This window comes from Furipterus horrens, unplaced genomic scaffold (assembly GCF_987537825.1).
Source record: "Furipterus horrens unplaced genomic scaffold, mFurHor1.1.pri manual_scaffold_6, whole genome shotgun sequence".
NCBI lineage: Eukaryota > Metazoa > Chordata > Mammalia > Chiroptera > Furipteridae > Furipterus > Furipterus horrens.
Window position 1 is genome coordinate 150,572,895 of NW_028327176.1, and position 27,987 is coordinate 150,600,881.

Genomic DNA, 27,987 nt, shown 5'->3' on the forward strand with positions numbered 1-27,987 from the left:
GAAAAGGTCAGTGTGTCTAGGGCCCAAGTGGAGAGCATCCACCAATTGGGCTTATCTGTAGGCCCAGAAGAGCTCAGAAGCACAAGATGTAGTGAGGGGAGGCATTGTGCAAAAATTTCTCTGTATTTAAGATGTTCCCAAGTCCAGTGTGTTATCACTTAAGTTTTTTACATGTTTTTAGTGATCTATTGTATTTATGATTTTTTTAAAAAATATTTATTTATTTATTTATTTATTTTTAGAGAGAGGGGAAAGGAGAAAGGGAGAGAGAGAAACATCACTGTGTGATTGCCTCTCACTCGCGCCCCCAACTGGGGACCTGACGTGCAACCTAGTCATGTGCCCTGACTGGGAATCGAACCGGCAACACTTGGCTCGCAGGCCAACGCTCAATTCACTGAGCCACAGCAGCCAGGGTGTATTTGATTTTTAAAAAGATTTTATTTATTTACTTTTAGAGAGAGGGGAAGGGAGGGGAAAAGAGAAAGAGAGAAACATGATGTGCCAGAGAAATGTCGATCAATTGCCTCTCTCGCTGACCCCAGCTGGGGGACCTGGCCCACAACTTAGGCATGTGCCCAGACTGGAATTGAACCTGTGACTTTTTGTTTGCAGGATGACCCCCTGAGCCACATCAGCCAGGGCCTATTTATGAATTTTACTTTTTACTAATGGGCATTTGGTATGAAAGCATGCTTAGAATCCTTCTATCTTTATTACAGAACTCCCCAAACTTAACTTCAGCAACCTCCTGAGTCTTCAATTCTTCTCACAGCTCAGATTTTTGGAGCTTTCTTCTTCTTCATTGCATTTTCTCTGAACCCAAAGCGTGTAAAGCACTTAGAACTCTTCCAGGGACACTATCCTTATTATTTCCTATTGCAAACTCCTTTCTAGTTCCACAACTATTAAACTTCTCTCCCAGGATGGCTTTTGGGCACCTCCAATCCAATGTGCTAAAACATTAATGCGTTTTCTTTCCCTCAAAATCCACTTAACCTGTTTTTCCCATTTCGAATAATGATCCTACCTGTTAGTCCAAGCCACGAACCAAGGGGTCTTCAAATGACTAGCCCTTGAAGCTGGTCATTTGGCTTATTCTAATATTTCTGCTGCATTAATTTCTCTTAAATCAATTCCTTCCTCTCCATTTTCACTGACACCACCTTCTTCATATCTTCCCTACTTCTCTCCCTAGTCATTCTTGACTTTACTCTCCCTCTCAACCCCCCACTTTTGGGTAGTGGGTCCTGTCCATTATAATGCAGTGATATTTATCAAATCTCTGTTTCCTCTTCTGCTGCTGCCCTTTAGTTCAGATTCTTATCATTTCTCTTCAAGACCATGATAATAACATTCTAACTGGTCTTTCTATCTTCTCTTTTTTTGTTTCCCAGTTCCATGTCCCATTCCTTCCTTCACAGTGCACCCAAAAGTGATCGTTCTAACCATTTCCCTGCCCAAGGACCTGTGCTGCCTACTGGGTTATTCCTGAGTTCTTTATATAACACGTGTGGCTTGCCATTCTCCCAAAAGCCTTTTCATTTTTCCTCTCCAGATTTTGCCCGCACTAGTCTCTCTGCCTGGAAAGCCCGTGCCTTGTGCCTTCCCCTCACCTCCCACAACCAGACTCTGCTGTCCTTCAGTCTCCTGCACGTTCTCTCCCCTGTCTACCTGAGCACCTTTTCAGACATCAGTGGTAGCACTTGCCACATTGTTATGATTGTTAACCGTTTTTACCCCCTGGTCTGTTGTGACCAGAGATTGTTGCATCTGTTTGCTTTTATATCTCCAATACCTAGTAAAAAAAATTAAGAGAGGTATATTTGGTGAGAAAAGGAATGAAAGAGCAAGTGAAAAAGAAAGTCTTTGAAAACACATGTGTATCGTAAATCAATGTGTATTGATTGGGTGGGGATAAAAGGATGTCTCTGGAACCCACTTCAGTCCCTTAACAAAATCCAGGAGGAGAGTGTGCATAAGATACCAGAGCTGGCGCTAGACCCCCAGTGACCTAGGTTCTATGATAATAATAAAAGACGTTAATTATCACTAGTTTGTGGACCAACACTTGTTTATATCCAGATAAAGGAAAAAAGTAAAGCTCACACATAGTGACTGTGGTGATAGAAAAATGACCAGGCGAGGAGCTGTGAAGCATGCAAACCCATTCCTCTGCGTTTGACTGACTGTATTGTGACTGACAGCAGGCATTTTGGCCGAGTATGAACTTAGGCCATGTTTTTAATCCATTTCCTTGAATATAGGGTTCAGTTCATAAAGAGGTATACAGGTATTTGTATTTTCTGATGTATTACAGTGAGTATTTTCTGGCTACCCTGGCTGGTTTGGCTCAGTGGATTGAGCGTCGGCCTGCGAGCTAAGTGTCGCTGGTTCGATCTTCCAGTCAGGGCACATCAGAGAAGGAAAACTCTGACTCCAAAAAACCTCCGCTGCCTTGCGGCATACCTCTTCAGGGGAAAGGCTAAGGGAGTAAACCCCGACAGAAAATCCGGAGCCGGAGTCCCTAAGGCGGTTTGACGTTGTAGTCAACACCGGCAACTCCTGCGGCGCACCTGAAGCCAAGCTGTATTGACTCCGTCTTTCCCTTGGACCCTTCAGCTGCGAAGAGAGGGGGGGTCTGCTGCATGGGCAACAGCAGACCCTCCATATCACCCTGCCCAGGCTCTGTAGCTTCAGCTTCACTGGAGAGGACACTCCAGCGTCATCGCAAGATGTCGATTCAACACGGGAGGAGACAGATACCGTGTCACTCCCGAGTCGGACTGCACAGCCATCCTCGGCGGTGCAGATAGACTCTTAAGAAGCTACACCATAGTCTCTCGAGACGGACGGCTGCCGACGACGACAACAACGACGATTTTCTGGCTAAAAAAATGTATTTTGGTGCAACACTGTCAGATTTTACACTTTGAAAATCATGTAATTTGCCCTGTTGGGTTGTAAGAGTTGCTTATTATTTAACTTTAAAATTTAAAAACTACCAGGCCTTGGTATGGTCACTCAGTTGGTTGGACCGTGATCCCAATACACTAAGGCTGCAGGTTTGATCCCAGGTAGGTACACATACAGGAAGCAAGCAATGGATGGGTTGATGGACGGATGGAACGAATCAATGTTTCTCTCTCTTCCTCTCTTCTCTCTTAGCCCCCTTTCTCTCCCTCATTCTCCATCCCTCTCTCTCTCTAAATCAATAAATAAAAATAATAAAAAAATAAAGCAGACCTGGCTTTCTTTCATTTCAGTTAATGATTTACTTTTCCCCCAGTGTATCCTTTACATTAACATAGTCTACTTGAGTTAAATGAAACTTCTGCCTCTATTTTTGAGCATATTTTAAAACTTCTTGGATGATCTTTCTTATACTTGTGAGCTTCAAATGGATCACTGTTTTCCTCTGCATTTGTTAAGAGCCATACTCAAAGGATAACTTTATATGAATTTCTGTTTTTTGATCTCATCCACCTAGATTCCCAGTTTTAGGAAGTTTACTCATTTCCACTTTGTGGAGAAAAAACTATACTATAAATTGATAAATAGTTCATAATAATGATTAATATTTGTCTTCTTTATAAAGTGCTTTCACATTATTTTCTTATTTGTACAATAGTAAGACATGTAAAAAGGACTGGAAAGTAAATATCATACAATTTTGGTCTCAAATTTCTTTGAATCATCCAAAGATAAACTTTCAGCACTTATTTGGTCCATAGGTTCTTCCCTTCACTTACTGCACTTCCATTTATGTGGATAATTAACACTGAATAGAAATCCTTGTAATTCTGCTGTAATTTCAATTTCATATCTAATTGTTATTGAATTCTTTATACGTTTTAAAACAAGGTTGTGGTATTATCTAAGTTTTTCTAATTAATGTAAAATTAATAACCCTATATTTTCTGGAGGTTTGTTCAGTTTGTTCTATGATTTTAGGAGGAGCCAAAGACTGGGACCTATTTATATTTTTTTAATCGGTTGCCACTGTCGCATATATAGAGTAATTCTTTATAAATTGTACTTTAAATTTAAAGCTTGATATCTCATGGTACTCTGTTCAAAATAATTAAAATTTAGAATACTCTTTATTGGAAAGAGCCAGTAAACAGTATTATAAAGTGGTTCTAGCCACTGTGTTCTATAAAATCCTGTGGGGAGCCATCAATAGGGCCTCTTGTTAATTTAAGCAGTTTACCACTACAAGTTGAATGTTAAGAGAGAAAGCATTTTATTGAGTTTTTATGCAGTTTAAGCAGTTTGTGTATAATCTTTTAACTTTATTCTACTGGATTTTGTTACTGAGCCCTAGGCAACATACTGTTGTAATCAATGAAGATGCTAGTATGCATTCAGTGTAATATCAAATGCCCAGCATTTGAACCCCCTTTTTTAAGCATCTTAATGTGAAGAATATCCCTCCCTGTACCCTACCTTTAGGAGCTGAAGACCCATATTCTCATTCTCTCAGCTCCCTTTTAAGATCTAATGCTACAGCTTGGGCTCAGCCCGACAAACGCATCCACCTAAATTCTAACGTAAAGCTAATCCACAAAGAAGCAGTATTTTTAAGTGACAGCGGTAGCCAACATTATCTAGTTTCTTAGGCTTGTAGTTTCAACAGCAGCATCCAGTAGCAGCCATAGCAGTGGTTTTCAGAAATGGTGAACCCTTGTCTTCACTAGACTGTCTCTGGGATATGATTGGCTTAGAATTGTGATTCCATACACCTTTATCTCTGTGTGTTTCTGCAAGCTCATTCTCCACCCTTCTTGGCAGCGCTAAGAGAAACTTAGAAGGATTCAATACTGTTTAATCAGCCTGTGAGGTTTTCAATTGCTTGCAACTAAGAACCTGACTGATACTCTGCCAACGATTTTGTTTGTTGCTAATTAGGTGTCTGACATCCTTTATTGTGGTTACTTCAAATTCTTCCCCTTCTCGTTTATTCTATTAGTACTTTGGGGTAAGTGACTTAATCTTGCTAATATTTACCTCACAGGGTATTATAAGGATTATATGAGCTACTGTGTTTACCCTAGTCCTGACACTTGTTAAATAGTTTTTTTTTCATAGCAAACTATAGGGGTAATTCACTTATTTATTATATTGGTTATTGTCTTTATCACTCACTAGAATATACGTTCTTTAAGGGCAGGGATCTTTGTCTATTTCTTTGGACCTAGAGCAGTGCCTGGCACATAGTAGGCACATAATCAGTATTGTTAAATGAATGAATAAATCTGAAGTTACCATCCTTGCTTTATTAAGATGCCTGTGCCCCTAACTACACAAAGAAAATTAAAAGACCAACTATTGACTACATGCATCTCTTAACCAGCTCTAAACATCTATTACCAGTCAGTTCTTATCTTTGTTGTCTCTACTTCATTTCAGAAAGAGCTCTTACTCTTTTCAGAGGCTAATCTCCTAACTCTCCTGGATTCCCTTCCCTTCTACCTCTTCCATACCCTTGCTTATCCCCTCCTTTTCATTTGTCTCCCTACTCACTCCTTCCCTCTGGCCTGTGATTGACTAAGTCTTTGATCTAGTCTTTTCTTACGGAGAGAAAAGAACAAACTTAATTTCACCCTGAAAATCCTTTAATCTGGTACCCTTCCTCCTCTTTATTACCACGTGTTTTGAAAGAGTAAAAATTATTACTGAATTGTTTTTCTAACTCCTCAGTTATACTTCTGCCCCTTGCTGCTGGCTTCCCATACCCCACCCACTACCAAAATTGGTCTGGCAAAGGTTTTTGTGACATGATTGCCAAATTCAGTGGTTTTAGTCAGCCTTCATTCTATGGATTTGACTTTTCTTCAGTTTTATTTAACGAATAGTTATTGAACATGTGCTGAGTGCCCTGCATTGCACTAGGCGGTGAAGATATAAAATATAAGGAAAGGTCATGTGCAACTAATAATATAATATTACAGATGCTATTAAGAGTTCTGTAAAAAAATCTCTTAGGACTGTGGCTGAAAAAGCAGTTTTCTTGAGCCAGGAGGAGGGAAGGTATCAGAGAAAATAAGATGACATATTATCATCATTATCAGATTAGCCTCTAATGCTCTAATGATAATAACGGGAAATGCATAATGAACAAAGAGCAAATTGCCAACAGCACAGAAAGCATAAAAGTGCTTGGAATTTTTAAAAATCAGCACTTAGTCTAATATGGCAAAAGTAGGGGTATATTAAACCTGGTAAGGAGACTTTATAATAGACCAGGCAAGAGTCAATGAAGCCCTGAACTAGGATAGTGGTGGCTGGGATATGAAGAAGGTGTGTTGGGAGTGGAGGTGCTGGAGGAACAGTGCAGAGGTAGGATCAGTAAGACTTGGTGGCTGATGTGGTAGTGAGTGCAGGTGGAGTCATGGGGGAATGTCATCTTCTGGACACAGCAAAGAGTCCGATTCTGTGCAACATCCATACAATAAAGTTCAAAAGGCAAGTCACATATGTGGATCCAGAGGCCAGGAGTGTGGTCAAGGCTGCAGGTAAAAATTTGAGATAGCAATTGAACTCATGAGGAGGATAAAATATTGTAAAGATATGGATAGTTTTGAAACTGGTAGGAAAGGTTTAATGGAGTCATGCCTGAGTGACTGTACCTTTGAGAAGTAGAGAAACTTAAGTCGCCTGCTTTGGTGAAGGGTGTTTTAAAACATAAAATTTTGGAACAATATCTGTGTGCCTCTGATGTTATTTTTCTTGTCAGTTTTGTATCTTTGGTCATTAACTGGTTTAATTCTACCAGATCTTCATTTGTCAGTGGCATTGCTTCTTCTCCAACATCATTGTCAATGTCATGATATCCCACCTGTTTTGTAAAATTTGCAGTATTACTTTGCAGTCTTTGCATTGCGTTGACAGATGTATCCTACCATCAGCAAGAGACTAACAGAATAAAAACGGTGACATGGTGGGGATAGTTCTGGTGGTTGAGGACACATTTGTGCATATAAAATCCAACTTAAGTAGCTGATATTTAGTGGAGGGATGTAGGCAATAAATATATATGTCAGGTGGTGATAAGTATAATGGAGATAAGTGAAGCAAGGTAAGGGGAAAGTAGAAAAACTGAGCAGAAACCTGAAAGAAGAGAGAACAATCGTGTGGCTATCCAGGAAAAGAACATTCCAGGAAGAGGGAACAGTAAGTCCAGAGACCCTGAGGCAGCATTGACCTTTGTTGAATTCCAGAAATAGCAAAGGGGCCAGTGAGCCTGGAGCATTGTGAACGTAGGCACAGGGCTAGATGAGGGCAGAGGTTGGGCTGGAGGGAAGGAAGAGGGACAGAGCAAGGAGGGTGAATGCTCAACCGATTAGATTCAAACATCCTCATTTTATAACATCAATTTTGTAATTTCAGCTATACTGAAATATAATTCATAAATGATATATAACTTCCTTTCAAATTTCAAAATATAGCTTGAATGCCTTTATTAAATTAAAGGTATTTATAACATGTTTAATATGGAAATAAAATGTGTACAAAAACTGGGTTTTAGTATGTGAAAGCTAAGGCAGGACAATACAGGGAGACAAAAATGCCCTATAAAATTACTTACTTTCTGAGAACTGGCCTTTGTTAGGCCTTCACTCTGAGTGGGGAAGGTACTGGAGGGTTTAGAGCAAAAAGGAGTAACATAATTGATGAATATTTTAGAATAATCACCAGCTCCTATGTGGAGTGAGGCTGTTGGTGAGTGAGCATGGGCAGAATCAGGGATACTGGTTAAGTGACTATTACAATAATCCAGGTGCTAGATAGTAAGTTGGGCTGAGGTGAAAGTGAAAAAGGACCTAAAAAGTGGTTAAATTCTGTATATACATAAAAGGTACAGGGTTTGCTGATGGATTGGGTATAGTACTATACGATGTAAAAGGAAGAGGAGTCAAGGATAACTCCAGGAATTTTCACATCAGCAAATGTAAGGATGGAATTGCAGTTAACTTAGAGAAGACTAGAAGGAGTGATTGGGGATAGGGAGGCCAGAAGTTCCCTTTTGGACATATTAAGTGTGAGGTGTCTGTTAGACGTTGTGGGAGAAAAGATAACAAATTGAAGGTTAGATGTACAAGTCTCTATAGAGTTCAGGGGAGAGGTCCAGACTAGATATACCACTTTGGGAATTGTTATATTTTTAAGTGGTAGGGCCACACAAAAAATAGGCTACCAGTGATCCTTTAGTGGAGATGAGATTTTTAAGATGGTTGAAACATTGACATAAATTATAAGACTTTAGACTTAGATTCCGGCCCTGTCACTTTGTTTCCTCTGCAGTCCGTAACCAGTGCCATCTGGGTATCTATTTAATGAAGTTTGCCGAATAAAGGAAGTGCTTCTGAATTAGGAATCAGAAGATCAGGTCTTTTTTGAGTTAATAAAAATGGGGAGTTAGACTCTTTAATTTAAGGCTTTGAGAAGTGTTAACTTATTTAGAAAATTTTAATTTGCTCAGATATGATAAAGTCAGTATTTTGAAAGGAAAAAAATTGTTATACATTCTAACCTTTATACCTGTATACATTACTTTTATTAGTCTTTGATTATTAGGCTTATTAATTATAAGGCATTAATGTAATAATCATAAAATTGGTGTTAAAATGGCTAATGTGACCTTAATGCAGTTTTAAAATAAAACAATTAGGCTCGTCCTTTCCTTCTGGCCGCAGCCATCAGGTAAGCCAAGATGGGCGCTTACAGGTACATCCAGGAGCTGTGGAGGAAGAAGCAGTCCGATGTGATGCGCTTCCTTCTCCGGGTGCGCTGCTGGCAGTACCGCCAGGTCTCTGCGCTCCACAGGGCCCCCCGCCCCACCAGGCCCGATAAAGCGCGCAGGCTGGGATACAAGGCCAAGCAGGGTTATGTCATATATCGGATTCGTGTGCGCCGTGGTGGCCGCAAACGCCCCGTTCCCAAGGGTGCCACCTATGGCAAGCCTGTCCATCATGGTGTCAACCAGCTAAAGTTCGCCCGAAGCCTTCAGTCTGTTGCCCAGGAGCGAGCTGGGCGCCACTGCGGGGCTCTGAGAGTCCTGAATTCTTACTGGGTCGGTGAAAGATTCCACATACACATTCTTTGAGGTCATCCTCATTGATCCATTCCATAAGGCTATCAGAAGGAATCCTGACACCCAGTGGATCACCAAACCGGTCCACAAGCACAGGGAGATGCGAGGGCTGACATCTGCCCGCGGCAAGAGCCGTGGCCTTGGGAAGGGCCACAAGTTCCACCACACCATCGGTGGGTCTCCCCGCGCAGCTTGGAGAAGATGCAATACTCTCCAGCTCCACCATTACCGCTAATCTGAGGGATGTTTGTAAAATTCTTTCCTAATAAACAATTTAGGACAAAAAATAAAAAATAAAATAAAATAAAACAATTACTTATCAGATTTTTAATGTTCATTTGGTTTTCTTTTAGGAAGATTTGGAGACTGGAGTTCACCTTGACCCTGCTGTCAAAGAGGTTCAGTATAATCCTACCTATGAGACCATGTTTGCTCCTGAGGTGAGAAAACGTACTGTACTTAAGATTCTGCCTTTTGCTAAACTATTTAAATTATACATAGGTAACTAAACAGTTGGTGAATTTTTCACAAAATATACCATTTAAGCTTTTAGAAAATATGTCCTGTTTTATGTTAATTACAACTCAGTTTAAAAAGAAAAGCTATCTTCCTATTCTCCAAAAGTTTAAACAGTGTAATTGCTTTTGTGGGAATACTTTTAAAAATCCACAGTTTACCTACAAACACAGAACCATCTGGTGCCATGGAACTATTTCTTTTGAAAAAAGGAAATCTCAAAATATGAGATTCATTTATTTTTTTAATATGTCTTACTGATTATGCTGTGACAGTCGTCCCAATTTCCCCTCCCTCTGCTCCCCTCCACCCAGTGGCCCCACTCCCTCCAGTTGTCCCCCCCTTTTAGTCCATGTCCATTGGTTGTGCATATAATTCTTCTCAACCTCTTCCTGTCTATTCCATTTCCTCCTACTATGCTTCCTAATTCCTACATCTCCCTCCCTCTCCCTTTTTCCCCTTCCCTGCTGACCTCCCCCCAATATGCTCCCCTTACATATAGTTCTTTTCCCACTCTTGTTGCCTGTTTAGTTTGCCTTTGTTTCAATTCCCTAGCTTCTGTTGTTGGTTCTTGTGATGCAGTTTTCATTTTAATGTTCATAGTTTTGATCCTCCTTCTTCTAAACCAGTCCCTTTAACATCTCATATAATGAGATCTAATGAACTCCTTCAGTTTTATTTTGTCCTGGAAACATTTTCTCTGCCCTTCTATTCTGAATGATGGTTTCGCTGGATAGAGTATTTGTGGCTGTAGGTTTTTGCTTTTCATTACTTTGAATATTTCTTGCCAGTCCCTTCTTGCCTGCAGGGTCTCCCTTGAGAAGTCAGCTGATAGTCTAATTGGGACCCCTTTGTACATGATTCTTTTCTTCTCTATTGCTGCTTTTAAGATTCTCTCTTTATCTTTAACTTTTGACATTTTGATTATAATGTGTCTTGGAGTGGTTCTCCCTGGGTCCAGTTTTTCTGGAACTCTCTGTGCTTCCTGGACCTGTAAGTCTTTCCTTCCCCAAATTTGGGAAGTTCTGCTTCATTATTTTTTCACATAATTTTTCAATTTCTAGTTCTTCTTCTTCGCCCTCTGGCAACCCTATAATCCGAATGTTCTCTCTTATAGCTGTCCCAGAGGTTTCTGATCCTCTCCTCACTTTCCTTACTTTTTGTTTCCTTTTTCTGCACTGGTTGACTGTTTGTTCCTTCTCTACGTTCCGGTATGTTGATTTGATCTCTGGATTTTATTTCCTCACCACTTGTCTCGTATGTGTTTTTGTTCGTTTCAGTATGAGTGACTTTCTTTCCTTCCCTGTCCTGTTCCAAATCTTTTGTTAATTCTGTAAGCCACCTTATGACTATAGCTCTGAACTGAGCCTCTGAAAGGTTTCCCATTTGTTCATCTGTCAGGTTCTTCATATGCTGCCTGGTGAGCTGCCTCACTGGGATTTCAATCATTGTCTCCTTCATCTTGACAGTTTGTGTTTTGCTTTGCTTCCTGGGCAGGCTGTGGGGGGCGGAGCCCCGTGTACTCATCACTGCTCGGCCACCGGCAGCGATCCCGACCTTTTTCACCGCGCTGTGTGCTTTGTGTGGGGTCGGGGGTCCAAAATGGATTCCTGCCGTTATTCTCCACTGGGAGAGCAGGATCCGTCCCTCTGGGCCTCTCTGTCCGAGGCAATGGAGGGGGGGGGGGGGGGCTTTCCCCATGTTGGAGTCGCAAGCTGCCGGGGCTTGATTGCAGTCGGGATTGCTCCCCCTGCCGCTATCCCCGCTGCTACCGCAAACAGCACCGCCCAACCTTTCCGTTTGGTTCCGATTTTGCCCCTCCTACCCGTCCTGGCGAGCACCGCTGGTTTATAACTTCATACATTGGTCTTCCATGTAGTTTTATTTTCTGTAATTTCTGGTCATCTTTTGTTTTGAGGTAGTTGTATTCCTTTCTAGTTGTAGAGGGAGACCGAGCGTGTCTGTCTAAATCTCCATCTTGGCCGGAAGTCCTCAAAATATCTGATTCTTAAATGTGAACTTAGTTAACATCTTCCTCTCGGTATTGATAAGGGAGTATTATAAATTAACCATTAGGAAAAAAGAATTTGGTTTATTAACATTAATGCATAGTATATTATGAAACATGTTGCTGTGCTAAACACTAAAAAGAGGTGCCGTACTGCTGGAAAGCAGTCACAGTGTTTATTGCCTGCTCTGAGTAAAACATCTATGGAGCCTTTGTTCCATATGACGATAATGATAAATGGTGATGGAAGCATTCAAGAAAGTGAGGAAGGGGAACAGTGAAAATTGTTCACTTAGGAACATTTGGAGAAAAGATAAAATTTCTAGATATTTTGCCTTTTAAAAGGCAAAAGAATGCTTGATTGACAAAATAGAAATACCATAAAATGGTCATTATAAAACAAACAAAAGGGTTTCATAGCTTGGCCTTTAAAAAGTCAAATCTCACTGCACTTTGGTGGAGAAAGAGGTACTTTTTAATATATTTAATTTTTTAGTGTATAGTCATTGGTTTTTTGGTTTTGGGGTTTTTTTGATAAAGCAGAGTCAAGTTTGCCTCCTTAGTCACTTAAATATGGCAATAGAAATACGTAGCACGGCCAGTGCCGTCAGCACTAGTATTCAGACAGTGCCGTAGTTGTTCTCTGGGTAAACAGCAAGCAGAAATCTCATTCTCATGCTCTGAGGCTGTAGCACATTTTAAATTTTATTCTGCTAATTCTTAAATCCTTCCAGCCTGTTGAACTGTACAGGCTGTCGCATATTCCTTAGCATCATTTTAGCCATCACGTTGAAAAGAGGTTGTATATTACATATATGCTTCGTGATTTTTTTAAATGAAAAGTACATCAGTAAAATAGGATCACTGGATTTAGGAAATGAGAAAATTTTAACTAATGTGGGATATGACATTCCTGTCTCAGTATATATATTTTCTATGGTCTATTTTTCTTAAGTTTTTAGGTCTTATGTGTAACTAATAAATTGCTATTTGATTACAGTTTTCAAAAATTACAAGAAAATTGAAAAGATCAAGATTTTTTTGTACCCTCGCTGGTGTGGCTCAGTGGATTGAGTGCCAGCCTGTGAACCAAAGGATCTCTGGTTCAATTCCCAGTCAGGGCACATGCCTGGGTTGCGTGACAGCCCCAATTGGGGGCGCATGAGAAGCAACCACACATTGATGTTTTTCTGTCTCCCTCCCTTCACTTCTCTCTAAAAATAAATAAAACCTTTAAAAGAAATTTCATCTTTATTTGTTTTTAAATGTTTTTTTTTGCAACAATATTGACAAGGCAGTAGGCCTTTTCTCCTTGTGGGATCATCAGTCCTTTAATACTCATGATAGGAAGCCTCCCACTAAATATTGAATAGGCCAAAAAGTTCCTTTGGGTTTTTTCATAAGATGGCTCTAGTAGCACTTAGTTGTCTTTAACTTCATTCAAAACAGTTTTGTTAGATTGTGTTGTGACAGCTGTTACATCAGCATGTATTTTTTTTAAATATCAAAATGGTGAATTTTTGTGTAGCCATTTTAATATTGAAGATGGAGGAAAATACGCAACATTTTCAGCATTTTATTATTTATTATTTCAAGAAAGATAAAAACGCAACTGAAATGCAGAAAAAGATTTGTTTGGTGTATGGAGAAGGTACTGACTGATCGAACGTGTCAAGGGGGTTTTGTGAAGTTTTGTGCTGGAGATTTCTTGCTGGATGATGCTCCATAGTCAGGTAGACCAGAGGGAGTTGATGGTAATCAAATCAAGACATTAATTGAGAACAGTCAACATTATACCATGTGGGAGATAACCAACGTACTGAAAGTACCCAAATCAATAAAGTTTATTGGTGAAGATGAAAAATGTGACTTTTATTTTGTGGAAAAAAACCACACAAACTTTTTGGCCAACCCAAAGTATAAATTAGTTTATGTTAGAAACTCTTCACTGCTTGTCAGCAATTTAAGAAAAGAATGGTGAGACTGAAAAATGAAGAAAAATTACAGTTTTCCTGGTTGCCAAATGAATTTTCTGTGACATATAACATATTATTAACTTTGAGTTTTATGACTAGGATCTATATAACTTGGCGGAGTCTGTAAAAGACATTACCGGGAACTTCGCTGGATGAGATTCAAGTACCCATATTTGAGAATCCCTTGTTAGAAACAAAATATGACCCCTCTCCTCAGCTAGTGTTTACCAGAGAGGATATGCTAAGTGTGTTTTTAAAAAGATAGAGACTGGACTATTTCCTATAGTGCCTCTAAAATATTATTCAGGTTTAAGGAGAGATTGCATCTGATTATAAAGATAAGAAAAGTTCCATGAAAGAAATAGTATTTAAAGTAAGCAATACAATCTAGGTTAAGAACATAAGATTTGGAGTTAGACTGCTTTTTAGGTCTTGTGTGACCTTGGATTATCTTAGTTTTCTTATTAGATAAATGAGGGTAATTTCTACTTTTCTGAGTTATAAGAATAAATAAGATAATGTATAATATGTTTAAGAAACTCTCTGACACAGTAAGAATTAATAAATAGTAGCTCTTACTGTTATTTATAATCCTTTTTGGCATTGAGGCTAGGAAGGCTTTTATGAGGAAAGAGTCCAGGCAGAAGAGAACAGCATGAACTAAATCATAGAAGTTCTAAAGAACAGGAATGCTTTAGTCATTATCAGTAGTGGAGAATGGAAAAAGAGGTAAGGCTAGAAAGGTAGTTTGTATAACATTGCACAGGGCTCTGGGGACCAAGGTGGCGAGTTTGGTCTTCATTTAATAAATGATAAACAGATTTCTAAGGTTCTTTAATGGGGGAATGGCATTAAAAAAGCTGCATTTGTAGGAAGGTGAATTTGGTAAGGGTTTGCTTGATGGAAAAGAGCAGGGATAGAAACTAATGAAATACAGCTAGCATTTATTACAGTGTGCCAGATACTGTACTGAGGGGCTTACATATTTTTATACCTATCTCTTTTAGTGTTCTCTACAACCCTGTGAGATAAGTACTCTTATCCCTGTTTATAGCAGGGAAACCAAGTCTCGGATTATACTGCCAGCAAGTGACAGATTTGCATATTTGAGTCCAGATCAGTCTTAGCAGTCACTCTATAACTGGAGCACCAGTTTGAAGGCCATGGTGGGGTTTGCAGGGTACATGCCTATGTCTCTGCTAGTTCAGTAAGTTAACTGAATTGACAAATTTATTTTATTAAATACTGTTTCTTCCTTCCAACCAAGGACTTCCCCTAAATGGTCTACCTAATTATGCAGATAAGCTTTCTCAGATTTATAGATAGAACTTGAAGACAGTAGCCATTGTTTTAGCCTAATCATTTTCTTCATTTCACCCAATCCTTTTTGTATCTATGTAGAGAAAAGTGTATTTGTTAGCTTCTCTGGACTCATAAAACCCATAAGATTCAGGGAGATTTTCAGACTTAAAATGATACTATTTTTAGGAATAGAAAAAAATATAAAAGGTAAGAGAAAAAAATGCTAATTACTCTTAAAAATCTGGCTGTATGGATTGCTATAAATATTAATGTTAAAATGAACTTTAAAAATCATGTGGCTCAGCTTTTATTTTATAGATGAGGAAACTGAGGCCCCGGGTTATAGAACCAGCCCTAGTAAAATTTTCTTATAATATTTAAATTCTGCTTTTAACTTACAAGATTGAGGTATTCTGCCAGTAAAATTGAATTTTGGTGATCTTTCCAAAATTTGTAAAAAAAATAAAATAATTAAGTTAATCAGCAGACTCTTCTCACCTTAAAGTTTGTTTCTGAATGTTTTAAACATTGATGAAAGCCATAAATATTAATGAAAAACTTATCAACCATCTAAGTATGATTATTAGTTCAATAAGTTGGGCTTTTCCTATATGAAAACTTATAGTGATGATTTCATATACTAGTTTTCACTAGTATAAATTTTCTTAATCCTATGATGTTATTATATACTGCTAAGATATTGACCCTCAAGTGCTCTACCTCCTGAAGACTTTTGAGAATCACCACCTTATAGTATGCAGCTCTCTTAGATTTATCAAACAGTGCCTTAAGTTAAAAATGCTTTTCTCACAACTCTATAAATACATGACTGCTTCGCTCAGGTGAGATAATTACCTCTCCCAGTAACACCACACACTTTGGGGGGTGTAGTGATTTGAATTAATACTTAAATGTGTATATTTTTATATGGGAGATTACAATTATAACTGACTATTACATACTTCAATATTGTTTTACCTAAAAACTGTTAAATATTCATACCTAATTAACTTGAATATGTATTTTTTAAAATCACTTGAATTACAAATTTACACTTAAACCTAACTACCAACAGTTGAAAAGAAGTATTTGGAAATCAATTGTGTGTGTGTTTTTTATATGCTTTGTTTTGTTTCTTAATGGTTAACCCAGAATAAAAGTAGGTACATATCCACGGAGACCAGCAACATCTGGGAAACTTTTTTGAGTAGTTGGGAAGAGCTGAGTCTAAGTACTGTTCTCTGCCTTCCTCTATTGACATTTAATGTCTGTGAGGTCAGCTCCAATAGCTGCCAGTAACCAGGGAGTTAAGATGAGCCAGAATTTGGTGGAACATACCCCAGGCAGCTTCTATATCTTTAGATTATTTTTCATGTCTCAGTATAAATATATATAAAACAAAAGGATGTTTAAATTGTTAGACTGAGTTAGGAATAATATCACATATGATATACTTAACTGTAATAGATAGATCTGTGTTTGTATAAAAATCAAAGTTCTTCAACACTGAGAATTTTTCTTTAAAATTTGGAGCCAGTTTGATATGTACAGCCTGTAGAACAGGTAGAGCAGATAGATCAAGTAAAGCATCTAGGAAACTTTTAAATCATTTTATTATCTTTAATTTTATGGCTGTTTCTTGTTTTGTAATAAGTTTTATGACTGAATGAAGTTAACTGAAAATTCCAGCATTCAGTAATCTAGATTTTTTCCCTTTGTTTTCACCTAGCAGCACAGGAAGAACTAATGTGAACTATAATGTCTTGTACTCTCCTTTATTATAATTTAGAATAAATAATAATAAAAGCTTTATACATAAGTCAGATATTTTAAGATTGAATCATTTTAAACATAGAAATGGAAACTTGATAAAAAATGAATATTTAATTTATTTTCTTAAGCAGAAAAATGGTAAGGCAAATATAACATTGTATAAATGTAGATTTTTGTGTATAATATGATGTTGATATTTAGAGGGGGCAACATTCTGGTTAAGAGAAGATGAATAATTTACATTTATAGCTCTGCATATTCATAGAAAATGTGGTTTCTAATGCCAGTGACCTAAGATGTTCTAATATAAAAATGTTTCATCATGATGGTAGAACTTCCAGAGTTCAAGTAAAAATATCACATCTAATTCCATTATTTCCAAAATGGGAAGTTCGTTTTATTCTTTATTTAAAAACAGAAAAAGGAAAGACTTGAATTTTCCCAATAGCTTTTTTTTTTTTTTTTTTTTTTTTTTGGTTAGAGGCTATGATTGTATGTTTAGGGAATATTATTATGTAATAGAATGCTAGATTAATTCTAGCTTTGGTTCTACTAATTAATAAAACAATTAACTCTGAGGCAGATAAAATAGATCATCTTTGGCCTTTGTCTTCATTTCTGACATGGGAATGGAAATACTTCTCTAACTTTCCAGGATTTATGTACAATTAAATAACATTTGGAAAGCCATTCTGGAAACTCAAAGCATTGTAAACAAATAGGTAATAATGGTGCTACTTTGTGTTGGCTTTCATAGTGTGACTTTTCAGAGTGGAGAAATTTTATTTACATTTATAATGTCTTTTCCTAGAGACTTTTTCAAGTACTCTACTGTTACTGTCTATTTTATGTCTTCTACTAGGATTCTGATTAATCTTTCCTTTATTAGTGCTTTCTATATCCCAGGCACTATATCTAGTCGAGGAGAAACATGTATTATGTATTTTTTAAATTACATCATGGTGCCATTACTGATATAAGTGTCACCCCAAATCCCTACATCATAGTGTAAACAAAACTATCATAAGTCTTAGTTATCCAGAGAAACACTGTCAAAAGCCCTGTTATAATGGAAATGTAGTAGGCAGTAACCAATAAGTGGCTGTTGAGCTCTTGAAATGTGCCTAGTGTGAATGAGGAATTGAATGTTTTAATTAATTTAAATTTAAATAGCCACAGGTAGAATTGGGTGAGCTAGGTTTCTCTCCTTCTGTCCCTAGGGCTGATAAACTGTCCTAATCAGCCATCTCACAGAAGCACTGAACTAAGTGGGGTAAGCATGTTCCCAGACAGGTTATTCAGCCCCTAATGACTTAGAGTTGAAAATATGTTATATATTGTATATTATTCTAGTTATTCTAGCTTTATGCACTCAGAGTTTGTTTTTTTCTTTCCTTTTTTTTTTTTTTTCCCAAATAACATTACAGTTTGGACCAGAAAATCCCTTTAGGACACAGCAAATGGCAGCCCCAAGAAACATGCTCTCTGGATATGCTGAACCAGCTCATATCAATGATTTTATGTTTGAACAGCAAAGAAGAACTTTTGCCACATATGGTAAGATGATAAGACTTACGGTTTCAAGTTTGACTTTATCAGAAGTGATGTGTGTGTGTGTGTGTGTTGTGTTTTCTTACACACACTTACAAATAATTATACAAATGGGAAGGTAAACTAATATTTTAGGTGTCATTCTAAATCAGCTGTGATTTCTGAGTATTAGAAATATTCTGTGGTCTTAAAAACAGAATATTCTCTTGTACTTGATATTGAATGTCCATTATATGCAGATTACTGCTAAAGTTAGTAAATGACAGTATAGATTAAGAGGTTACATTTTTTTGTTGTATATACTAGTTGACCTTACTCTGATTCACAGATCTTATCACTGAAAAATTTTCTGTTGATCACTAAGGGGCATCAGGAAATAGAATGGCCACAAATTTATTGTGTACATAATTACATCCTATCAATGGCAAGATATTTTAAGAAGTCCACACACATTCACAATGCTGGGAATTCTCTCAGAGAAGATGGTCTTTACAGTGTCCTTGTTGAGCATTGCACAGATCATGGGTTCTGGTCACATATAGCAGGTTTGTCCATATTTGGTGCTACCTTTCCTTTCTCTTCCTATAATCCACACATGTAGTTTAACAGGCATACTGATCACCTTCTGCTTTAAAAAGCTTTTTAATAGGAGTAGATGAACAAGGTAAATGAGAATATTTATGCCTGTTGTAAGTACTTGTGCTGATATTTCTTTCTCAAAAAAGTAATTGAAAAAGAAAACTGAATTTTTTTATAATAGATTTAATAATCACATTTTAGAGATCAGCAATATTGTGGGTTTAAGTTTTCTTTGTAGTTAGAATTCTAATAACTCCTCTTATTTCTTATGGTAAAATTTTTTTAAAATTCTAAACAAATTTTTCTGTCCCATCTACCATTAAATTCCATTATCATAAGACAGGCCAGAAAAAAGTTAAACAATATTATGTTTTCAGCGATACTTTTTATTAACAGTTACTTTCATTAAAAAGTAATATAAACAAATTTTAGACATTTAGGAAAAAGAGAAGAAAAGTGTAGATATAATCCTACTTTACTCTCAGTGTTACAGAACCCCTGGCTCTCCGATTGAAACAGAACCCACAGGCCGTTTAGCATAATGTTTTTCAGGTCCATTCAAACTGTCGCAAAGTGTAAAATGTTCTTTTTTTTATGGCTGAGTAGTATTCCAGGGTGTGAGGTTATAATTCACTTAACTGTGAGCCAAAAATTACAGCCGTGACCTCTAAAATCACCCAGAAGACTTCAGTGACACTTCCAGTCCAAAAAATGAATGTGGCTATTCTATAGTAGGCAGCTTAGAATAAAGGGAGTAGCCATTTGCAAAACAAAGAAAAGTATTTTTTGTCTCCCTTATAATAGTCTTAGAACTGGGAGCAGTTTCTTTGAAATTAAATTAATAAACTAGTTAATTAGTCTCATGTTTGGCTAACCCCCAAGTTTAAGCAAGTATAGCTTCTATTGGTTTAAAAGTCATACAATTTTCTCATAGAAGGTTTTTGTCTAACTTCTGGTGATTTCTTTCAGTGAGAGAGTTTTCTTTCACTCTTATACACAGAATGTAAGCCCATGAGAACTTTCTGTTACCTTCCCTCATTTGCAAAGTACCAAGGAGCAAACCTTGTACAGGTGTTCTCTACAGAATATAAAGGAGATGGCACATGAATTCTGTTTTACCTAATTTTTACGTCACTCTGTAACTGCTGGGCTATAGAACAAACTTTGATGCAACTTTTTTCCCATTTTTAAAGTCATAGCAATATTATATATTGCTTATTTGATTTATCACAGAACCCACCTGTAGAGGCCTTATCAGTGAAGATAACCTCCTTTGCTGTATCATCCCATTTACTTGTTCTACAATTTTGCTTTTGGCTCCCATTTATGGTATTTATCCTGACTTCTCAGTCTCCCAGTGGTTTATGTAACTCTTCTGTCCTGTTTTCCTCCCTCTTCTTCCTGGGTTCCTGGCCTGCTCCCTTGCTCATCTTCCTGGGGGCTACTAAATGAGGTTTCTTCCCTTTGTTCTATGTTAACCCAGAATTTTCTCCACACCAGTCTGGAAGTGGAGAATAGGATGTATTTAGTTTCACCATCGTTATCAGTAACTTAGTTTTAAGTTCAATATTAGAAACTCTTTAGTAGCCTTTTTAAATGATTTTTAAAATATGTATTCTACTGAATGAAGATATCATTTATATAAAAATTTCTTTAATCATTTAGATTTCAAGTTGGTTCCAGTTTTCACTGTTAAAAATGTAGCAATATATATTAAATTGCAGTAAAATGATTTTTAAAAATGTGGTGGTCAATATCTTTGTGCATAAAACATTAGTTTTTCTCATTTTCTAAAGAGAATTTCTTAGGAGTAGACCAAGAATATAAATGTTTTTAAAACTTTTGTTATATATTGTCAGATTGCTTTCCAAAAGAATTCTCTCATCTTAATACTGCCATGTACAAAAGTCCTATCTCCCTTTACACCAAGATTCATATGATTTTTTTTCCTTTGTTTTTTGATAAATAGAATATTATATCTCTGTTAAAATTTTATTCTTTTGGGCTACTAGTAAAGTTGAAGGTTTTTCCACATATAGGCATACCTCATTATATTGTGCTTTGCTTTATTGCACTTCACAGATGCTGCATTTTTTACAAATTAAAAACAAGACCCTCCACAAACAAAAAGATTATGACTTGCTTTATTGCAATACTCCTTTATTGCGGTGTCTGGAACTGAACCCGCAATATCTTTGAGGTATGCCTGTATTTGTGACCATACTTTTGCAAATTGTTTATAGTCTCTTCTCAATCACCTATTCGAACATTAGTGTTAATAATTTTAAGGATAAATAATAAAATTGACAGCCATTTCAGATAGGACTGCAAATGAAAAAATAGATATTAACTTTATTAAAAAGGTAAAATGGAAAATAAGCTTCAGAAAGATAAATGAGAATATTTCAGAACTAAAATGCAAATATATTCATTTATTTAAGACATAGAGTAGTAGGAAATGAATTGAACTGAAATTCCGTAGTGTTAGTTACATCTTATTCTATCACTAACTGACTTCTAATAGGACATAGAGCTAAATATTTAACTTTTCTCATTTGTAAAGGAAAAGTACTATTATCCCCTAATTACCTGAGGTGGAGGGCAGTAGGGGTCATGGTAAAGGTTTTGCCACAGAGGATGGAAAAGGAGAGCATAAGTCCCTTTTCTCAGAAATAAAATGTGACCAGGTGAGTGGGGATTGGTGCTTACACAGTTAACACAGGAAGGACCAGGGATCGCCCTTCCCTCTCTGCCGCCTACTTCATCCCTCCAAACACATAATCCAATACTGTTTACATAGACATAAATTTCCTTCAAGACAGAGTTATATTCTGGATACATTTTTATAATTGAGATGGGAATTTTTTTTTAATTTAGGGTATTTTGTTTAAGTTTTATATAAGCCTTATCTAGTCTCATTTTTAAAAATACATCATTTAACCTTAGCCAGTTTGGCTCAGTTGGTTGGAATGTCGTCCCATAAATCAAAAGGTTGCAGGTTTGATCCCTGGGCAGGTTGAAGGTTTAGTCCCCCAGTCAATCAATTGATGTTTCTCTCTCTGTCTCTGTCTCTATCTGTCTGTCTCTCTCTCTCCCCCTCCCTCCCTCTCTCTCTCTCCCTTCCTCTTTCTAAAAGCAATGAAAAAAAAATGTCCCCAGGTGAGCTTAAAAAAAAAAAGAAAAAGACATTTACAGAACACTTCTGTATATCACAGAGGTGAAGGATAAAATAACTCATGAGATTTGAACCTGTGATTTCACAAATTCTGTTCCAAAGCTGCTTTTCTGCCACCAAGCGCTCTCCTCTGGCTAAGAACATATTTTAAATACTGAATAAAAAAAAACATATGCAAGTGAGCTAATACCCAGGTGGTTGGTTCTATACTAAACATAGGAGGGAGGGTGAGCTGGGTGGACACTTACATTTTTAGCTAGTTTGAAAAGTATGTTTGATGACAAATCTTTTTCTGTTTCCCAAAAAACATTCCTTTTCATCTTTAGCTAGAAAATTAAAATGTTAACTATACCTACTAAGATAAAAAAATTGATTTATGTATTCCATAATTGTTCACATGGGTTGTAAACCCTAGATTGATTAATCATCTGGTTCTTTTTTGTGAATATGCTAGATTATTATTAAAACTGCTTTTACCGAACATTTATTATAAAAGCAGTCCCCACTTGAGAAAAAACTGATTTGAGTTAATATACACTTCTTTCCCTTATGTGCCCATAAGCTACTGAAGACCACTCTCTAGTTGAAGGAGTATATTCTATGCTAATTGATATCCTTACTTCTCTAACCAAGGAAATATAAACAATGATTTATGAAGTAGAAATTATTATTTCAAAACTGGTAGGTCAGACTGTCTTTACAGAGAACAGGATTTTCAAAATATCGCCAGATTATATTAATTCTTCTTTTTTATTTTTACTTTTTGTAATTTTTTTAATTTTATTTTTCAATTACAGTTCACATTCAATATTATTTTGTATTAGTTTCAGGTATACAGCATAATGGTTAGATAATCACTTTACAAAATGTTTCCCCTGATAGTTCCAGTACCCACGTGGCAACATACATAGCTACTACAATGTTATTGACTGTATTTCCTATGCTGTACTTCACATCCCTGTGACTATTTTGTAACTACCAACCTGTACTTCTTAATCCCTTCATCTCTTTGACCCAGCCCCTACCTCCCCTCCCATGTGGCAATCATCAGTCTGTTCTCTGTATCTATGAGTTTGTTTATTTTGTACTTTTGAATCCACATGTAAGTGAAAGCATATGGCAACTGTCTTTCTCTGACTGACTTATTTTAGCATAATAGAGTTACCCTATTTTTAAAATTATTCAATATTTATATAATTTGATAAACTAAAGCATGCATTATCTGTTATCAAAAGAAAAAGTTTCGCCCTGGCTGCTGTGACTCAGTGGATTGAGCTTCAGCCTGCGAGCCAAGTGTTGCTGGTTCAATTCCCAGTCAGGGCACATGACTAGGTTGCACGTCAAGTCCCCAGTTGGGGGCGTGAGTGAGAGGCAACCACACAGTGATGTTTCTCTCCCTCTCTTTCTTCTTTCCCCTCTCTCTAAAAATTAACAAACAAACAAATAAGTAAATTGTTTAAAAAAGAAAGAAAAAGTTTCTAAACTTCTAAATATATGATGCATGTATATTTTTAAGCTCCTCCAAAATATAAGACTACAGTTGGATATTTTGGCTGAAAAGGATCTTAATAATAATATAATGTCAGTGTGCTAGCTTTATCCTATAAGATACTTCTTATTCTGCTGAAGTCATTCATGCTTAGGAAAAAAGGATTGGTCCTAAATTAAGGAGAGTATTTTCAACATCTGGTGAAGAAAATGTGAAGTGTGTATATTTGTACAGAAGTGAAATTAATTGTAAGTGTCAAAAAATGGAGTCTGTAATTTGTACGTTTTTCCTTTTAGGTTACGCATTGGACCCTTCGTTAGATAATCAAGTGACTACTAAGTACATCGGTTCTGTAGAAGAAGCTGAAAAAAATCAAGGTAATTTATTTGAAATTACATATACCTATAATTACTGTCTTGCAGGTCGACTTTAGACAATAAGAATAACACTGGTATTTTATTTAGCTCTTGATTTTTTTTTTAACGTGAGCAGTAATGTTGCAGTTTAGAATTATTACGTTTTAGAACTTGCTTTTGCCACATAGTAGGTGTACAACCATACAGGGAAGACAGTTGTACCTATTTTGGGGAGTTGTGAGTACTTGGCACATTGCCAACCCCATAAAACTCATTCAGTAAATTATAATTAATGTATACCTGGTTTCAGCAGTTTATTTCTCAACACTAATGTCAAGATACATTTTAACAGAGCAGAAGAAATTCATTGTGGATGATTGTCTTAGAAGGGTTGCTTTAAATGTTGAGTGTTTTAAAATACATGTTTGTGGTCATACTCTTTTTGTATTATTATAAGACAAAGTTATTCTAAGTGCTAATTTGAACAAAGCTCATCAGCCCATTGGAATCTTTTTTATAAAATGCTAATTAAAAGCAGAATATGCTACTTGTACAAAGACACTTAGTAGCTACAGACATATATGATTGAGCTGTCCTCGGTGTATAAGCTAGAATTGTTAAAATAGAATTTTAACAAGATTCTGTTATAATATGCAGCCTAAAGGATATTGATTTGAATTAATATAGATAAGCTTTTTTTCTTTAACTTGGACCTCTGCAAGCCACATATTTATGTAGCTAGATTCTCAGTTAACAGTTAAATTGTGATTATGACTCCCATAAACTTTTCCATTTCTAGTTGAACAGCTACATACAGTATGCCACTTTCTACTGATCAAATCCAAATCCAGAAACATCCTCTTTCCTTTTCTCCCTCTTACTGTTATGATTTATGATATTAAAGGTCAAGTTGGGATTGAGATCATTAGAAGAAATACCAGATTCTTGTGAAACTTTAATTTATGTTGTTGCATTATAAGTAAACAAAGGTAAGTTATTAATTTCTTAAGTAATTTAAGTTTTTAAATGATAAATTTTAGTTTATTCCTTCAAAGGTAGCTTTATTACTATTTAACAATATTAAATTGCTGAATTTCTTTCAAAAAGTGGTAAAATTTATTGATATAGGTCTATGACTCATTAAAAGCATTGTGTACTATTACAGCATCATATAGCTGGTCTTTTCTTGACATATATTAGAATTTGCAAAATAGTACAGTGGTAGAAAATTTCTGTGCCCAGAATGTTGACTTGCTATATCTGGCATATTTAAATATATTTTATTTTGTGTCCTTAATAGATTTTTTTCATCACATAAACAATATTAAGTAAAATTATATATATACTGCGATTTCTTTAGAAAATATTTTTTTAGATGTCTTTTTTTTTTTTTTAATGTAGGTTTAACTGTGTTTGAAACTGGTCAGAAGAAAATGGAAAAGAGGAAGAAGTTCAAAGAAAATGATGCATCTAATATTGATGGTTTCTTAGGACCATGGGCAAAATATGTGGATGAAAAAGATGTAGCCAAACCTTCAGAAGTAAGCTTTGATGTTTTTCATTGTCAATTCAGGTGTATGCTATATCTCTGTGAAGGATGTCTATATTAATAAACTTGAGATTTTCTTTCAGAACTAAATGACTCATCAAAATTTCTATGCCTTGGTTAACTGAGAAAATTCTGTAAGGTTTTTTTGTTTTTCTTTAAAATATTTTTACTTATTTTTTTTCTGATTTATTTTCTTCCATACTTTTTTATTATAATTCAATTTTGAACAGTTTTTAATAAAAATCACCTTGATGATCTATTCAGCTGCCATGGTAGCTGCTCTTCTGATACCAGATATTCTGTGATTTTAGAATTGATGTGGATTTTACTTATTAATTTATTTAAAATGTTTAACAAAGTAATATATCTATATTTTTGTATGTTTTAATTCTATGAGGTAAAGCTATAGACCCCTACCCTCTTCCTCCCTACCTCCTAATTTTATTGTCTCTGAGCCAGTCACTGTTCTAGGTCTGAGGGATACAGCAGTGGGCAAGATCAAGAAAATTCTATCCTCATGAAGTTTATAGTCTTAATTGTATGTTTTACATCCAATAATATACACAGTATTGTATTATATTTAATTTACATATGCTGCTATTTATTATAAACATCATCTGTTGACTTCTTTGTTATTATAAAGATTTTCTACTACCCCACCTTTGTTCCACTGCTTCTTCCATAAAGTTGTGTCACAAATCTGTTGTCATTGCTTATATTCTTTTTTTTTTAACTTTATTTATTTATTTTTAGAGAAAGAGAGGGAGAGAAACATCAATGTGTGGTTGCTTCTCGTGGGCCCCCAACTGGGGACCTGGCTTGCAATCTAGGCATGTGCCCTGACTGGGAGTTGATCTTGCAACCCTCTGGTTTGCAGGCCATTGCTCACTCCACTGAGCCACACCAGCCAGGGCCATTGCTTATTCTTACGACTATGTAAAAGCTGTTTATTGGAGAACAACATTGTGTACTAAAATTCAGCTTCCTTCCTGGTACTAGATGTTCTAATTGCCTTGTTCTTTCACTTGCATATTAGCATAATATGTTAAATTTATTTCTAGATGTTCCAGAAAAATGGGTTTTATATAAAATGAGTTTTAAATGATTAGTATCCAGTATTTGTTTAATATAATTTTGTATTCTGTTGAAGAGTTGAGATTGTTCTCCTGGGAGACATACTTGAAGCTATTCTATCAGCAAAAAGTAGACCACATTATAAAGAATTTATAACCAACTTTGGCCATGATGGGGTTCTAGAACATCTATTTTTTAAAGTTTACTCCTTACTTTCCTTAGGAAGAACAAAAAGAATTGGATGAAATCACAGCAAAGAGGCAGAAAAAAGGCAAACTGGAAGATGAGAAACCTGGGGAGGAAAAGACAATCTTACATGGTAATATATTTTTTATGCTTCTTCATTTTTATGATAAACTTTCAGGTATTTACTCTCTGTTTTCTGTTCGTATGACATCCATTGCCTGTATTAATCAGCTACTATAATTCATTATGTCAAGAATTATATTGGACAATTTGTATCCCAAAGAAAATTACAACAAACTTTTTTATGTTCTAATAGATGAGAAGAAATAGAATGATTAATGATAGCTTCAGATAATTTTTTTTAAATGATAATGAAGAAATCTGAAGTGACTCTTTTGGGGGTATGTCAGTAGTGCCCCAGTCACTTTAACCTTTTGTTTTTAAGCCAGATCAAATGTTCTTCATGTCTACTCACAGTTACTAAATTATACTTTAAAAGAATAAACTTTGTTTTGATGTGAATAGATTGGAGACTAAGGCCCTCATACTCATTTTGATTTGTGAGAGGAAATGTATATACATCAAAAAAAAATTATAAATATTCTACAGTGTACCAGGTTCATTAATAATTAGTTGTATTTTGAAAATCATGTAGTGATTATCTGAAACTAAAGAATAATTCAGTTCTGATAGTATTGATTATTCTAATGTTATATCATATATCAAGTATATGGGTTTGATGAAGCCATATTTGGTTTCTAACACTCCAGTTTTTCTCTCCAGGGAGTCCATGTAGTACTGTGGTGCTGCAGCCACAACGACCGTAACGGCCAACATTTACTCAGTACTTACTGTCAGGCATGCTGCTAATAAATGCTTTATATATGAGGGGGGACCCAAAAAATCTTCAATTTATTTATAAAAAATTGTGTGTTTATTCTTTCATGTTTAAATTTTTGTCATCTTCAAAGTACTCTCCATTTGATGCAAAATACCTATTGAGACATTTTTTCCACTGCTCCAAACAGTTTTTAAACTCGTTGATTTTGATGCCTTCTTCTGTTTTTTGTTTCACCTCTTCCACATAGGCAAAATGTTTCCCTTTAAAGATTTTCATCCAGGAAACAACAAAAACAGTCATTCAGGGCGAGATCAAATGAATAGGGAGGATGGGGTACGGGGTTCATGCCGTTTTTGGTCAAAAACTGCTGAACACTCAGTGTGGTATGGGCAGGTATGCTCGTAAGTCACCCATCATGAAATAGGAAAATGTGTTGAGAGTCTTCAAAACAAACTCACTGAAGCCGAACACATCCTCTCACAACAGCGTGAGCTGGCACACTGATACAGATGGGT

At 36.2% G+C, this 27,987-nt stretch overlaps 1 protein-coding gene and 1 pseudogene across 1 annotated transcript in view; both read left to right on the forward strand.

The window, feature by feature from the left end:
- CDC40 (cell division cycle 40) overlaps nt 1–27,987 on the forward strand; it is a 47,937-nt gene that overhangs the window by 1,569 nt on the left and 18,381 nt on the right. The window contains exons 3-7 of the mRNA XM_090279748.1: nt 9,451–9,537; nt 18,100–18,229; nt 23,763–23,843; nt 25,224–25,363; nt 26,668–26,764. Of these exons, the coding sequence (XP_090135874.1) occupies nt 9,451–9,537; nt 18,100–18,229; nt 23,763–23,843; nt 25,224–25,363; nt 26,668–26,764 (535 nt within the window). The remainder of the gene's footprint in view (nt 1–9,450; nt 9,538–18,099; nt 18,230–23,762; nt 23,844–25,223; nt 25,364–26,667; nt 26,765–27,987) is intronic.
- Nucleotides 8,686–9,332, forward strand: LOC150007605 (large ribosomal subunit protein eL15 pseudogene; annotated as a pseudogene).